The following is a 365-nucleotide window of genomic DNA, read 5'->3' as shown; positions in this document are numbered from 1 at the left end:
ATTATGCTAATTGTCCAACATATGAAGGTTAGCATCTGTACATTTGAGTTGAGTACAATGTAAAACATTGTACTCAACACTCACCTTCCATTTAGTCACTGTTCTGGAACCTTCTATCATATCACATTCAGATATGCCTGACGATGAGGCAGATGTTTATTAAAAAAAAAAATCCTTCTTAAAAAAGTGTTTTATGCTTTTATTTTGGCGGTGTGGGGGCGTGGCATTTGTCCAACCCTGACCTTTCCCCCCGCCACCCCCAGGTCCCTCCTCCACCTCCAGTCCCAGCTTGCTGACGAAGAGTCTCTCTTTAGAGCCGTCCTGCTCGCCATGCGGCCACCAGGGGGCGCTGGACGACGACTCCC

The 365-nt window shown here is 47.1% G+C and overlaps 1 protein-coding gene across 1 annotated transcript in view; it reads left to right on the top strand.

Moving 5' to 3' along the window:
• The window catches only part of fgd1 (FYVE, RhoGEF and PH domain containing 1), a 17,052-nt gene that overhangs the window by 1,912 nt on the left and 14,775 nt on the right, over positions 1 to 365 (top strand). Inside the window, exon 2 of the mRNA XM_035656295.1 lies at positions 264 to 365. This exon is cut by the window's right edge and continues 231 nt beyond it. Within this exon, the coding sequence (XP_035512188.1) occupies positions 264 to 365 (102 nt within the window). The remainder of the gene's footprint in view (positions 1 to 263) is intronic.

The sequence above is a fragment of the Morone saxatilis genome, unplaced genomic scaffold, assembly GCF_004916995.1.
Source record: "Morone saxatilis isolate NCDOM2014 unplaced genomic scaffold, NCSU_SB_2.0 Contig15, whole genome shotgun sequence".
In the NCBI taxonomy this organism is placed as follows: Eukaryota; Metazoa; Chordata; class Actinopteri; family Moronidae; genus Morone; species Morone saxatilis.
This window is presented reverse-complemented; position numbering and strand designations above follow the sequence as displayed.